Source organism: Pongo abelii, chromosome 21 (assembly GCF_028885655.2).
Source record: "Pongo abelii isolate AG06213 chromosome 21, NHGRI_mPonAbe1-v2.0_pri, whole genome shotgun sequence".
NCBI classification, from domain to species: domain Eukaryota; kingdom Metazoa; phylum Chordata; class Mammalia; order Primates; family Hominidae; genus Pongo; species Pongo abelii.
In genome coordinates this window covers 39,085,060-39,097,033 of record NC_072006.2, presented here as the reverse complement: position 1 = coordinate 39,097,033, position 11,974 = coordinate 39,085,060, and the positions used below count along the sequence as shown (strand labels likewise).

Below are 11,974 nucleotides of genomic sequence, written 5' to 3'. Positions count from 1 at the left end.
CAAAAGCCCTGTCAGTGAAGCCTCCTTGGCTCTGCCCAAACCAAAAGTTCTAGAAGAAGATATTGGGGGTAGTCCTAGGAAATACCCCTCCCTTCCCATCGGCCACACAAATCAGAGCCACTAATGAATATACAATACAGCCTCAGGGCACAGATACCTAAGAAAACAAGTCACCACTTCTTGAGATCACAGGCTTTATTCCTACAACCACAGGGCTTGAGCCTGACTGGGGAAAGAAAAAAGAGTTTCATCTGAGAATGTCTCTTACGGGCTGGGTCCTGTTCATGGGAGGGTGGGAACAGAGGACAAGGAAGACAAGCTCCTCTGGCCCTAGGAACAAAACACATTTACTCCTTCAAAGAAGCAGATGATCTGAATACCCTCTGGAGACTGAATCTGCCCATACAGCCCCTGGAGCCAATGGGCAGACAGTACTGGCATCTGGCACAAAAGGGAATTCAGACCCAGAACAGAAGCAGCAAAATATTTTAAAAATAGTAAATTGTTCCTGGACTCACAAATCATTGTTTTTAAGGGCAAGTGCATGCCCAATATAAGTACTGGTGCTTCCTAAGAGAGCTGACATAGGATTCACAGCTGCCTCCCTGCTTCAGTGGAGGCCCTCACATCCCCTCTGAACACTTAACTTGGGTAGGAGAGGTAGCCTTTTCGTCCCTGTTCTGGGTTCTGAGAGCTCTGCAGTCTGGGGGCACAGCAGACTGAGGCTGACCTGGGCCCTGTCCCTTCTGCCTGGCAGTCACAGGATGTTGTCTCCACCTGGAGACAAAGCTGGTTTCCGGTCCCAGACAGCTGGTCAAGGGAGGGTACTGTGGGTCAACACTGGCCCTCAGTACTCCTGAGGGGGCAAAGAGGATGGGCAAAGTTTGGAGCAGGAGAAATCCTAGGTAAAGGTCAGGATCATGTTCACTGGATGGTCAGGCAGCGGTGGCTGAAGAGGTGACTGATGACAGATGGGTCAGCCACAGTAGACGTGTCCCCCAGGTCATGGTCATTCTGAGCAATCTTCCGAAGCACTCGCCTCATGATTTTCCCTGGGGGACCACAGACCCCTAGTTACTTGGTGAAAGCACTGACCCACCCCAGCCCTGCCAAAGGTTTCACCCACGCACACCCCACCATCACCAGGCCTCAGCCCATCCCAATCCATGGAGGCCTCTGAACATACCTGAGCGGGTTTTAGGCAAGCCAGGTGCATTCTGGATGTAGTCTGGTGTGGCAATGGGGCCAATCTTTTCTCTAACTGTAACCAACAAATCATCAAGCATTTCTTCAGCACCCTTAGCCAGACATTTCAAAAATCAAAGTAGAGATGGCTTTGTTCCCCACCTGTTTCCTCCTCAAGTCCCTGCCCACAGAGACAGCCTCAGGTTCACTGCTTCTCTCGCTCTCAACACACTCTCTTTACTCTCTCATTTTATCTTATGGAACTCAGGCTGTAGAATGAGCCTGCTAGAGTTTAAATGCCACCTTTCTAGCAGTGTGGCCTTGGGCAAGTGATTTAACTTCTATGAGTCTCAGTTTCATCATCTTTAGCATGAAGGTAACAATAAGATCTGTTTAATGGAGGTGACTCTAGAGATTAAGTGGGGTAATTCATTTAAAGCACTTAGCCTAGTGGTGGCACAAAGTATTCTAGGAATGTTGGCTATTATTACTATCCTAGGGGGAGACTAGTGGAGACTGAACAGGAAGAGGGCAATCAGCCCATGGGGCCCCCTGGAATCTGTTTGTGGTTTGGGGAGCAGCTTGCTCTAGCCCCTCCCCAACAACTTGCAGTGATAACTGGGCCTCCAAGACAGACCCTATAGTCCCTGCCCCAGGAGGCTCCTTACTCTGCTTCTTGAGCTCCTCGGTGAGCTTGGGGCTGAAGGTGTGGCCATCACACAAGGTGACAAAGCAGTAGAGGCATTCACCCTTCACAGGATGAGGGTGGCCCACCACAGCTGCCTCTGCAACAGACTCATGTTCCACAAGTGCTGACTCCACCTCCGCTGTACTCAGCAGGTGTCCTTGTCAAGGGAAAGGAAGTGCCATGAGAGAGATCCCAGCCTCTGCCCCAGCCCCTGCTCCATCTGTACCCATGGGGCCATCCTGGTCTGGTCAAACGGAGAAGGCCCTTCATTCACTCCTCAGATGACATGCTTTCAGTCACCCCACCATCCAAGTTCCTCTACTCTAGGCACATTCCAGTGTTCATTACTCCTCTAAAACCTGGGCCCAGAACTGAATGCTACACTTAGTACATAGTCTGGCCAAAGGACACTCCTGGGCTCTTGCAGAGGGCTTCGGCTGGGTGTTGTCAGAGGAGTAGAGTTAATAAGATGGGAAGGTGGCCCCTGGCCCTCACCAGATACATTGAGCATGTCATCAATCCTGCCAGTGATCCAGTAATAGCCATCCTGGTCCCTCTGGCAGCCTGGGAAGAAATGCAAAACCTAATAAATAAAAACCCTACGGTAGGATACCTGATCCACATTACCAAACTGCTACACCTTCTGCAATAGCCTTCTAACAAGTCTTCCTGCTTCCACTCTTGCCCACTGTGGTAGCCAGCCTCCAAGAGGGCACCACTGATCTCTGCCTCTTGGTATTCATAGCCCTGCAGTCCTCTTTCTCATTGTACTAGGGTTAGTCTGTGTCATCAACAGGATTTGGCAGAAGTAATAGGATGTCACTTCTGAGATTAGGTTGTAGAAGACACCTAGCTTGTCTTGGTTGCATTGTCTCAGATCATTTGCTGTAGGGTAAGCCAGCTGCCATGTCTTGAGTAGTTCTATGGTGAGGTGAGGAACTGAGGATTCCTGCTAACAACCATGCGAGTGAGCATGAACGTAGGTCCTCCAGGCTCACTCAAACCTTCAGATGACTACAGCCCCTACCAACAGCTTGACTGAAACTCACGAGAGACCCAGAATGAGAACTATCCAGCTAAACTGTTCACAGACTCCTGATCCTCAGAAACTGTGTGAGATAATATTTGTTATTTTAAGCTGCCAACTTTTGGGATAATTTGTTCCATGGCAATAGTATACTCACCTAAACTCTATTCTCCATAAATCCAGCAAAGTTATTTTCTAAACAGTAAATCAATTCTTAGCACTCCCCTGCTTAAAACCCCAAAAGGTGGCCAGGCATGGTGGCTCATGCCTGTAATCCCAGCACTTTGGGAGGCCAAGGTGGGTGGATCAGGAGTTCGAGACCAACATGACCAACATGGTGAAACCCCGTCTCTACTAAAAATACAAAAATTAGCCAGGCATGGTGGCACCCGCCTGTAATCCCAGCTACTTGAGAAGCTGAGGCAGGAGAATTGCTTGAACCTGGGAGGCAGAGGTTGCAGTGAGCTGAGGTCGTGCCACCGCACTCCAGCCTGGGTGACAGAGTGAAATTCTGTCTCAAAAAACAAACAAACAACAACAACAACAAAAAAGGTTTCCCACTGTACTTTGAATAAAATTCAAACTCCTCACCATGGCCCACAAGACCCTCCCTGTATTATGTACATCTCCAACGTCATGTAATACTCTTCCCTTTGCTTGCTATGCTCCAGCCACACAGGCTTCAGTACATTCCTCAGACATCTCAAGCTGTGTCCCTCTGCACAGAACACTCTTACTCTAGATTTCCCCATGCCTGTTTCCTTCTTACCCTTCAGGCCTCTGCTCAAATGTCACTTCAGAGAAGTCTTCTCCGACAATCCCATGTACAGTAGCCATCTCTGCACACACTCATTATCACGCTACCCTGTTTATTTTTCTTAATAGCACTTATCTCTATCTAAGATAAGCTTATTTATGTTTGTTGGGTTTGTCTGTCTCCCCTTACTAGAATCCCCATGAGGGAGGAGACTTTGACTACATTATTCATGATCAGTGCCTGGGCACAGGATCACAGTGCTCAGATCTTATGGATGAATGGATTGGTAGATGGATAGATGGACAAACACAGACTCCAAACATAAAGACAAACATGACATAATAATCATGCACTGCCACATGCCCCATCTCTTTCAACACAGGAGCATACATTGTCCATCTTTCCTCATACATCAAAGTTCAGATGGCACCATTCTGAGACCCCTCCTGCTATACTCATTCCTGCCCTTACAGTCTTTGTAGCTCTGCCTAGAAACCAGATACTGACATGTAGGACACATTCTTCTCTGATTTTCTTTACCCCTAACCAACTGATATAGTTTGGATGTTTGTCCTTTCCAAATCTCATGTTGAAATATGATCCCCAGTGTTAGAGGTGGGGCCTGGTGGGAGGTGTTTTGGTCAAGGCTGGGGCTGGGGGGCAGATCCCTCATGAATGGCATGGTGCTGTACTTGCAGTAATGAGTGAGTTCTCACTCTATGAGTTCATGTAAGATCTGGTTGTTTAAAAGAGGCTGGCATCTCCTCCCTCTCTCCCTTGCTTCCTCTCTTGCCATGTCAAACACTGGCTCTCCCTTTGCTTTCTGCTGTGATTGGAAGCTACCTGAGGCCTCACCATAGGCAGATGCCAGCACCATGCTTCCTGTACAGCCTGAAAAATGATGATCCAAAATAAACCTCTTTTCTTTATAAATCACCCAGTCTCAGGTATTATTTTATAGCAACACACCAACTCTTCCTGAAAATGGAAGTGGAAGGTTCATGTCTTAGTGGGAGGTGCAAGAGGGGGATAGCTAAGGCTCACCATCTCCTGTAACATAGTATCCAGGAAACTTCTTAAAGTAGGTTGTCTCAAAGCGTTCGTGGTTCCCATAGACTGTGCGCATGATCCCTGGCCAGGGCTGCTTGAACACCTGGGGAGTGAGGAAGGGACAGTGATCACATTTGCTATGCTGTCTCACTGGAAGATAATTACAGCTTTTCTAAATGTGGGGGAAAGTGTCCTGAATGAAGTACAGGCTTTGGAGATAGATGATCCTGGCTTGGAATCCCAGCTCTACCACTTACTAGCTAGGTGACCTCAGAGAAGTAACTTTACCCCTCTGAGCTTCAGGATCCTCATCTGTAAATCAGAGAAAATACTTTCTGTCTTCCAAAGTTATTGTGAGGATTAAATTAATAGTATGTGGAAATTGCCTAGCATGGTGTTCTATTATTGATAAGTGTTTTTAGTAAATTTGTGTCTCCTTTTGGGCAATCCTTGAGGAAAGCAGGTCCAGTTTGATACAAATGCAAACAGTCATTTAAAAAACAGTGGTGCCCACACACCAAGTAAATAATCATTGCCCAATCAGTAACATTCTTTGGCAGCAGATTGATGGAATGGATGGAATTCTAGGCTGAGTCAGAAGGCCTGGATGTAAGCCCTGCCCCTGTTAATAACTTGCTCTTGGGAAAGTGAAATGAGGTGGGGTTAAAGGGACAGGTGAGGCTCCTGCAAGTATGAATACAATAATCACAACAGCTAATGTTTATCAAGTACTAATTGTTAGTTTTTCTGCTAACCCCTTCATGTGGATTATCTAACTCAATCAAGCAAGCAACCATAGGAGACAAAGGCATTATTTTTTTTTGAGACGGAATTTTGCTCTTGTTGCCCAGGATGAAGTGCAATGGCACGATTTCGGCTCAATACAACCTCCACCTCCCCGGTTCAAGTGATTCTCCTGTCTCAGCCTCCCGTGTAGCTGGGATTACAGACGTCCACCACCACGCCCAGTTACTTTTTGTATTTTTAGTAAAGACGGAGTTTCACCATGTTGGCCAGGCTGGTCTTGCACTCCTGGCCTCAGGTGATCCGCCCGCCTCAGCCTCCCAAAGTGCTAGGATTACAGGTGTGAGCCACCGTGCCCGGCCAGAGGCACCATTTTAACCCTATTTTACAAATTAGAAAATTTAGATTCAGAGGTGTTAAGTAACTTATCTGAGGTCACAGAAGAGGCAGAGCTAGGATTTGAACCCAGGCAGGGTGACTCCAGATCCTACGTGATTTTCTACTATGTTATAAAGCCTCCTTTCTGTAGAATCTTTGTCAAAAGAAGATGGGACTTAGTCTTCCAGACCCAAAAAGGTACCATCAGGAATCTGAGCGACTCTTAAAACGCCCTTAGGAGACTTATGGCCCAAATGGAAGAGATGCAGGCAAAGTATCGAGGGTCCCCTCCAGGGTCTCTCAGTGAGCAAACCTCCAACCATGAAGCTTCAGTCCTAAGCAGCTACCAGGAGAGATTAGGTTATTAACTCTAAATCAAAGTACTCTTGGCAGACCCTTTCCCTCTCTCCTTAAAGACTCCCAAGGGCCAGGGCCTCACCAGATAACCTTCAGCTTCACCTTCCAACTCTTCCCCGGACTCATTCAGGATTGCAGGAGCTACACCAAAGAATGGGAAAGTCTAGAAGCAAACAGGAGACAGAACCCAAGAAGAGGAATGAGGCAACTCTGACCCAACTCCCAAGGGGCCCCAGAACCCCAAATTCTTCACACATATCAGTCCAGTTCTCCACTATCTAGCTAGGCCAAATGCCCCAAGACACCATCCCTGCCTAGCCCAAGACCAGCCAGGGGAGCATCACTCACAGCAGAACCAGGTTTCATGGGTGTGGCACCAGGAAGGGGAGTCAACATGTGGCCACCCTGGGGAAGTCAGAGATGAGAAATTTGAGTCAATCTTCCCACACTGTCCCTGGGTCCCAGCCTTCTGAACCCTTCACTCACTGTCTCTGTTTGCCAGAAGGTGTCCACGATGGGGCAGCGCTGGGCACCTACCACTCGGTGGTACCATAGCCAGGCCTCAGGGTTGATGGGTTCACCCACTGTGCCTAACACCTGCAAGGATGCCCGGCTATGCCTGGGGCAGGGGAATGGGAGAGAGGAAGGCTCTGAGTACTACTGGAAGACACACATACCCAGGCTTTTCTCTTGCCCCGTCCTCTATTCCAGGTCAGAGAGTTGGGACAGTGGAAAAGAAGAGATTGTACAAAGGCCAGCACCCAGCTCTGAGGAATACCCATGGGGCAGCAACTGGGAAGGGGTCTCACTTGGTGACAGGCTCATCTCCAAACTTCATGAGCAGACGGATGGCTGTGGGTGCTGTGTAGAACTTGGTCACCTTGTATTTGTCCACAATGCTCCATAGGCGGTTCACGTCCGGATATGTGGGAATCCCCTCAAACTGACCCATGAAGGCTGGTCATTCCCAGTCTTTCCTAATAGTCCTTCTATTCATCCCCCTACCATTCCCTCAGGTTCAGTATTTTGCCCTTTCTGACCAATCATATATTCACTCCCTGACCAGACAAATCAAGATACCATCCTAGTCAGGATACGCAACCCCCTCAGGACTTCTCTTTCTCCAGAAAACAGATGATTGTATAAGTCCCCCTCCCTCTAGACCAAGCAGCCTTGGGAGATAGTCACCCAGGATAATCTTGTCCATCCCCCAGCTAGGCCAGGTGGCTCCCTTCTCACCAAAACACTGGTGGCACCATTGGCCAGTGGCCCATAGGTGACGTAGGAATGACCAGTGATCCAACCAATGTCTGCCGTGCACCAGAACACATCCTCCGCATGGAAGTCAAACACATACTTGAAGGTTGTGGCTACATAGAGCATGTAGCCCCCAACTGTGTGAACCACACCCTGTGGGAAGAATGGGGAACAGGTTAGGCCTTATGCCCACCCCTACTGACCACCAAATGGAGGCTGGGCAGAGCTGAAGGAAGATCCTCCTCAGGGATTCCAGCTCTGCCAGCACCCTTTTCACAGCATCCATCTCTCTTCCATCTCCTTTTCTCCATGCTCCCATCTCATCTCCTTTATCACACTCCTGGTGACACATGTCTATCAGTCCATCATTCATACCAAGCACCCTCAGATGGTATTTCAGAGCCATCCACATCACTCACACATGAGCACTCATAGCACACTCATAATAGTCCCTCTGTTGTGTATATGTGCCCACACACTCAATTACACACCTTCAGAGTGAGTGGGAAAAAAAAGATAATTCCCTTTGCTTATTCCATCCCTACCCCCATCTCTATGAAAGAGAGGCCAAAATTGTGTTTCTAAAGACTCACTGAGGGATATTCCAAAGCATATGGAGATAATTTAGGGGTGGGGTGGGCAGAAGGTAGACTGACATAGCTTTCAAGGCAATGGAAGAAACAGTTTTCTTAAGTGTTTCCAGCTCCCACGGTGTGTGCTGGCAGACAACTACATGTTAATAGTGTGCCATGTAGAAGGAATTGAACTCTAAGAGTTATGGTCTTAGAAGCCCGAGAGGGATCTCTATGCCCACCCTTGGCCTTGAGTTAACAGAATAGCTCTCCTTCAACCAAACCATGGGTGCATAGGGAAAGAACATCCATGTCAGTTGTATGAAACCCTCCACCTGAATTGTCTCACCCTGGGCCTCACCACCTATAGATTGAGGATTTATGTCTTAATTTGATTTAGAAAAGACAATGCTACATTTCCAAAACTCAGGGTTGTAGGAAAAAAATAATTTCATTACTTGTTTCCTCAGAAACTTACTTCTTACCCCTACATAATACACACACACACACACACACACACACACACACACACACACACACACACTTGCCTTGGGTTTGCCTGTGGAGCCACTGGTGTACAGTATGAAGAGTGGGTCCTCGGCATCACACCACTCGGGCTCACACTCATCCCCTGCCTCTTGCATGAGCTCATGCCACCACAAGTCAATCCCTTGGTTCCATGAGATCTGCAGGGATGGGCAGGGAAGAACTGTGAACAGCTCAAGATGGGGACAAGATACACCCGTACCTTGCCCCTGGAGGGAATGAGGTGGGACAGGCAGGTAGGAGTACAGGAAGGGAGAGAAGGCCCTTCAAGGATGGAATGGAACAGAAAGAACAGGAGCAGAACCCAAGCTTACTGAGTACTCCAACCACCCTGCCATCCTACCCCCATCTCTACCCCAGAACTCCTCTCACCTGGGCTCAGGCTGAGGAGGAACCCTTGGCTGGTCCCTTCCCATCCTTCAATTCTCAGCTGAAATGTCACCTTCTTGGAAAGTCTTTACCTGAACAGTATCTGATAGATTCCCACCCTCAACCGTGCTATTATTATTGATCACAACACCATGTTTCTTTCCCACACAGTACATATTTCCTGTTATTTTGTTTAGTTGTCTACTTGATGACTGTCTCCCCATCTAGATAGTGATATCTATGAAGGAGGTGAAACGTCTTTCCTCCCTACCCCTGCCATATCTCCCAACACCTAGCAAAGTGCCTGGCACTCAGTCAATTTTTGTTGGATGAATGACTATGCACACACAGGTCTACATACATACGTATGTACTTATGGGACTAGGCTCATTAGCAGGGATGCGGACACCACACAATTCAGAAATGCAAAATTAGTCAGAGCTTACAGGTGAGGTGGGCACCTGACCCTGTTAGTAGTAAAATAAGTCAACAGATCTTGGTCCAAGCACTTTTGCCTGCATGTCCAGACCTAATCCACATCTGCGGGTTTCCTACCCTAGCTCTGCTCCTGCCTTTACATCACTGGTACCAATAGGGTTTCCCATAGAGACTTTTGCTTGAGGGGACAGGTTCCATTCAGCAGGAAGCTTTGCTTCAAGTTGGTGAAGAAGGACCAAGGTGGACTTCTCCCATTAGAAGGATGTCCCCCTATGCCTTTGATAATTACTTCTGGATCTGTCATCCTGAAACTTCTCTAAATTCTCCTTTGAAACTGTTTTACTTTTCTGTCTCTATCACTCTTTGAACACCAATTTTGAGTCTACCATCTGCTGAAGGAAGTTAGATCCCTTGAATTTGTCCAAAATCTTCAGTGTACTTCAATACCAGTTCTGCCACTTCCTAGCTATATGACCTTGGGCAAATCACTTTACCTTAAGTCTCTCCTTTTAAAAATGAGGACAGTCATTCTTGCCTTAACGGACTCACAGGATGTGGTAAACACCAAAGAGAGAAGTATTATCTAGTAAACATCAAGCCTTGGATTGCCCCAAGGGTAGAGGTTGGGGTGGGATGAGGAAGACTGATGAATGTCAGGAGAGATAGAGGTTAGTTCAGTGACTACTGGGAGTTAAACTTAAGAGTGTGGGGCTGGGCGCAGTGGCTCACGCCTGTAATCCCAGCACTTTGGGAGGCCAAAGTGGGCAGATCACCTGAGGTGAGGAGTTCAAGACCAGCCTGGCCAACATGGTGAAACCTCGTCTCTACTAAAAATACAAAAAGTAGCCAGGCGTGGTGGTAGGCACCTGTAATCCCAGCTACTTGGGAGGGTGAGGCAGGAGATTCGCTTGAAACCAGGAGGCAGAAGTTGCAGTAAGCCGAGATCGTACCACTGTACTCCAGCCTGAGTGACAGAGTGAGACTCCGTCTCAAAAACAAAAACAAAAACAAAACACAACAACTTAAGAGTGTGATGATGGGAACTGTTTGGGGTTTGCTTTAGCCGTCACAAAGTCCTTTCATATTCATTAGATTCTTGTATGTTCAATGGCCCTGGCTGGCAGGTAGACATGATGGTGTAAGATAAACGCCATTCTCCCATTATAAGGATATATGCTAATTTGTTGTGTGCATATTTGGTTAAAAAAACTTCTGGAGTGTTAGATATATAGCTTGATAAATTAGAAAATGACTCTCTAACCACTCCCTTCTTTCTGTACCACCTGCCCCTTATGGTAGAGAATTTGAAATTTCTGGATTATGAACATCATAAAAACGACAAGCCTAGAAAAAGAAAGAAGAGAGAGAAAGCTGCTTACAGTTAGAAAACATAAAAACACGCCTGATTTTGTCTATCTATATGTATCTACACACACATTGTCACATGGGTACTTTTTTTCCTGCCAAATGATCACTTGAGATGGGGGCACTAAGGTATTCAACCAGAAGTATCAATACTGCTTTGGACAAATGGTGCTGGTCTACAGCACTGTGAACTGCTGCAGAACAGGCACTAAGTACATGTAAGGACAAGGCATAGTTACAACTGTGGCTCTGCAATGAGGGCACTCTTATAATCTTATAATATTATTTCTTTTGTGGGTGGGTGTGTATACAGAGATGGAGGGGGTCAGAGTACTCCAGGTGTGGAACTGATAACTAGCACCAGGAAGCAGAGTGAACTCAATTAGCAGAGCAAACTTTAATTGTGAATTAGGTGTGTGCCTATGAGGCCCCAGGCTCTGAACCAGGAAAAGGTCTGAATTTTCTAAAATAAGAATTGAGGAGTTGGCCTTTGTCCTTGGACCAGGATAGTCTCAAGGCGGGCAGCTGCCATGTACGGGAGAGGAATATGAGGGAGCTCATAGATGATATGGTTGAGGAGGGTCCCTGCAAACCCTGCCAGGATCTCCCTGGAAGATTGTTTAAGGATAAAGGGGTTTGGAGCCCTGCCAGGATTTTTGCAGCTCTTTTGAAAATTATTTTTTAATTTTTAAATATGGGGCCCATTGTCAGAAAGATTTTTGCAGCTTTGACTGCAATTCTCAGACCAACAACCTGGACTTTTTAAGCCTATTTTTATGCTGTTTGGTATTTTGGAAACTGGTTGTTTTCACCTCTAAGAAACAAAAATCCAGTAGCCTTTGGCCTGAAGGTCTCTGGTATTAAGAATTACAAGAGTTTGTTATTTCTTTTCTGGTCTCTCTTTCAGAAATGCCAATCTGTCTGTTGCATTAAGGGGAAGGAAAAAACAGTTAACATTTATTGAGTAGTTACTATGTGCCAAACACCTTACATATATTGACAAAACCCGATAACATAGGTATAATTATTATCCTTATCTTACAGATGGAGAAACAAGCGAGAGAGCTTAAGTAATTTGTTCAAGTTTACACAGTAGCAGATGGCAGAGCCAGGATTTGAACCCAAGTAATCTGGCTCCAGAGATTACAATTTAAGCCACTACGTCTGTCACCTCTTTCAAAAGAAAGGGTGTAGGTCCTGCCTGAGTTTTAAAAGGAAAGCAGTATCTCCTAGGAATCAGA

General features: G+C 46.8%; 1 protein-coding gene across 2 annotated transcripts in view; it reads right to left on the bottom strand.

Annotated features, from left to right (window-relative positions):
* Nucleotides 1-180: 180 nt before the first annotated feature.
* Nucleotides 181-11,974, bottom strand: part of ACSS2 (acyl-CoA synthetase short chain family member 2) — a 51,140-nt gene continuing 39,346 nt past the window's right edge. Inside the window, exons 8-19 of one of the 2 annotated variants that reach the window (XM_024238753.3) lie at nucleotides 8,564-8,701; nucleotides 7,426-7,596; nucleotides 6,996-7,129; nucleotides 6,673-6,805; nucleotides 6,535-6,591; nucleotides 6,269-6,349; nucleotides 6,143-6,172; nucleotides 4,702-4,810; nucleotides 2,369-2,437; nucleotides 1,854-2,030; nucleotides 1,187-1,261; nucleotides 181-1,052 (exon numbers count right to left, since the gene is read on the bottom strand). In XM_024238753.3, the coding sequence (XP_024094521.1) occupies nucleotides 925-1,052; nucleotides 1,187-1,261; nucleotides 1,854-2,030; nucleotides 2,369-2,437; nucleotides 4,702-4,810; nucleotides 6,143-6,172; nucleotides 6,269-6,349; nucleotides 6,535-6,591; nucleotides 6,673-6,805; nucleotides 6,996-7,129; nucleotides 7,426-7,596; nucleotides 8,564-8,701 (1,302 nt within the window). In that variant the 3' untranslated portion in view covers nucleotides 181-924. The remainder of the gene's footprint in view (nucleotides 1,053-1,186; nucleotides 1,262-1,853; nucleotides 2,031-2,368; nucleotides 2,438-4,701; nucleotides 4,811-6,142; nucleotides 6,173-6,268; nucleotides 6,350-6,534; nucleotides 6,592-6,672; nucleotides 6,806-6,995; nucleotides 7,130-7,425; nucleotides 7,597-8,563; nucleotides 8,702-11,974) is intronic. The other variant, XM_024238754.3, reaches the window with a different exon arrangement.